Source organism: Notothenia coriiceps, unplaced genomic scaffold (genome assembly GCF_000735185.1).
Source record: "Notothenia coriiceps isolate Sejong01 unplaced genomic scaffold, NC01 NC01_scaffold00012753, whole genome shotgun sequence".
Classification (NCBI taxonomy): domain Eukaryota; kingdom Metazoa; phylum Chordata; class Actinopteri; order Perciformes; family Nototheniidae; genus Notothenia; species Notothenia coriiceps.
In genome coordinates this window covers 146-2,859 of record NW_011345454.1, presented here as the reverse complement: position 1 = coordinate 2,859, position 2,714 = coordinate 146, and the positions used below count along the sequence as shown (strand labels likewise).

General features: G+C 41.5%; 1 protein-coding gene across 1 annotated transcript; it reads left to right on the top strand.

Annotated features, from left to right (window-relative positions):
* Nucleotides 1–131: 131 nt before the first annotated feature.
* LOC104947583 (WD repeat-containing protein 61-like) lies at nucleotides 132–2,180 on the top strand (the record flags this gene model as incomplete). Its single annotated transcript, XM_010773627.1, has 2 exons — nucleotides 132–327; nucleotides 1,871–2,180. Coding segments are annotated over 2 exons (480 nt in total), but the record flags the coding sequence as incomplete, so codon positions are not given.
* Between the last annotated feature and the right edge of the window lie 534 nt (nucleotides 2,181–2,714).

The window sequence follows — 2,714 nt, the reverse complement described above, 5'->3', positions numbered from 1 at the left end:
TCTGAGACCTATAATATATTGATGAAAAGAAGTGTAATTGGGGACCTTTTAATGTAGAATTTTATTTCTAGGCACTTTCAGAACTTTCTCCTCGATGTTGTCCTAAAAGTTGAGTTGATGTTATTTGACAGTTTGTCCTCACGTGTCCCTGCAGGTGTGATGAGAAGCTGGAGCTGCAGTGGTCTCTGGAGGGCCACCAGCTGGGCGTGGTGTCGGTGGACATCAGTCACAACGGAGCCATCGCCGCCTCCAGCTCCCTCGACGCTCACATCCGTCTCTGGGATCTGGAGTCCGGGAAACAGATCAAGTCCATGGACGCCGGACCTGGTGAGGCCTCAGAGGATCATGGATAATAATGTATTGGTTTAAATTGTATTCAGTAGGCCTCAACCTCAGATCTATATTTTACTTTAATTAAATATATATTCTTTTTTCCTGTATGATTGATCTTCAACAAGACTTTGAATAAGAACGTTTTTGCCATGGATTTTAATTTATCAGGTTAATTATCTAACTTTTGACAAATTAAAGTCGGCAAATACTTTTTGGCGTGTAAGATACTGGGTGTTTCTCAATGTCGAGGAAGGATGCTCCAGAGCCACTATTTCAAGGATGCTACGTCATTGAGTCCCGCCGAAGGACTGTTCCAATGTCCAGCATACTTTGAATTCTACCGAGGCCGGCGTCCTTCGTTGCGGGAAATTTGGAGTCTGCACATGTGTATCCTCCGCGGTCTTAAAATCCCCACAATGCTTTGCACACGGACCAATTTCCAAATCTTTGGCGGAAATCACGCTCCATTTAAGGCGGGGCCTCGCATATGCTGCACACCTGTTCCACCATTCTTCGTTTTCCGAGGTTAGGAAGGATTCTTGCCTCGCTTCTGAAGGACCTGACTCGGAGGGACTTGTCCTACCAAGGAAGCGTCCTCGACATTGAGAAACACTGTTTTTTAGAGTTTAAATGATTAGTTGAGGAACAGAAACATTGTTTCCAATTTTTTTAAATATAGATTCATTGTTTAAAGCCTGTTGTCAAGCAACATTCTTCAAACAGTTTATGAAACACTTGATGATTGTAGCTTATTTTTGCTATAATTAACTGTTTCTCGTGGTTTAATATCATAGTAAACTGAATATCTTTAGGTAATGGCCTTTTGTTCCGACCTTTCCGTTTAGAGAATAGTTCATTCTTCCATATTTCTTAAAAAATGTTCACCGTTTAATTTAAGTACCGTAATTGGTTACGAGACTTTCCAGTTTCCATTTTAGAGGTATAGATGATTCCCTTATTAGAACATTCCTAACGCCTGTGAATATCATGGCTCCTAAACTCACTTCTGAAATAAAGGTTTCTGATTGGACCTTGTGGATGTGCGGTTACCGGGCAGTATTAAGTGTTGAGTCACTGCTTTTGTCACTCGGTTAATTACCCAAACAGAAGTGCAGGTGACGTCAGCTCCTCTGTTCGGCTGTGAAGCTTAGCTAGCTTGTTTTTTTTCTTCCTCTCACCTCTCAGGAACCCCACTCCCAGAAAAATGTCTCTGTCGTTGTGTATCTTGAACCGAGCTGTACTTCATCTTATGACATGTCAACTCCCATTAGAGACACTCCATTTCACTCAGTGGTTGGTCCGGGTCACTGGATTAAATACCTTTCTTTTACTCTCTTGGGACAAAATGTATTTTGGTATATCTGAAGTAAATCCTTTGTTTTATATTTGTGGATTTACATAACAACATTTAGCTTATAAATAACAGTTTTGTCAAGATTTAGCAGAAATACTTAGTTGTCTTATTTCTACAGCAGGTTTACTCTGTCAGTCAGTTTGATGTGTTCAACGTTCCCTCTGTCTTCTCTTCTCTCTTTAGTTGACGCCTGGTCGGTCGCCTTCTCCCCAGACTCTAAATACATCGCCACAGGAAGCCACCACGGCAAGGTCAACATCTTCGGTGTGGAAAGTGGCAAGAAGGAGCATTCTCTGGACACTCGAGGGAAATTCATCCTGAGCATAGCTTACGTAAGGAATCATAAATCGTCCTCTGGCCGGCTGCATGGAGCCCTCTCTGTCTTTACAATCACTCATCTTGATTTGTGTTTTTCTAAGAAAAGGTGTCCTAGACCTAGCTATAGATCATACCCTAGTTACATTTGAAAGTAGTTGTTATGTTACAGGGTGTCCGCGGGGTCTTAAGAAGTATTAAAAGTTGATAAATCAATTTAGCAAAAATTAAGGCTATTAAAAAGTATTTTCCAAGGTGTTACATTTTGTAGCTTGTTTTTAATAAGTATATAAATTGTCCAAAGAGGTTGTGTTCTACAGTCTGCCTGAATGTAATCATTGCGTAGGTGTGTAGTGTGATTCTGTGTAGTTTATTTATGGCATGCCGTTGGATTTGACGTCATCTGAACAAGACATCGCACGCTCACTGCTTGATAGCGCGAAGGCCCGTTTACGCCGGTTGTTAAACAACATCGTTATGGGGAAATGCAAGTCTGCGTCCAAATGGTTGGAAGATAAGGAGGAAGGACAATCAATACTGTATATAGTGAATGTGAGGTAAAGTGTGTCGCCAAGGTAACCGGTTAAAACTCCAAGGGGCGATGAGGTCTTAAAATCAGAATCAGAATACCTTTATTAGTCCCACAGAGGGGAAATTTGCAGCGTTACAGCAGGAAAGAGCCACAGACAGCTGCATATCTCACATGCGCTAA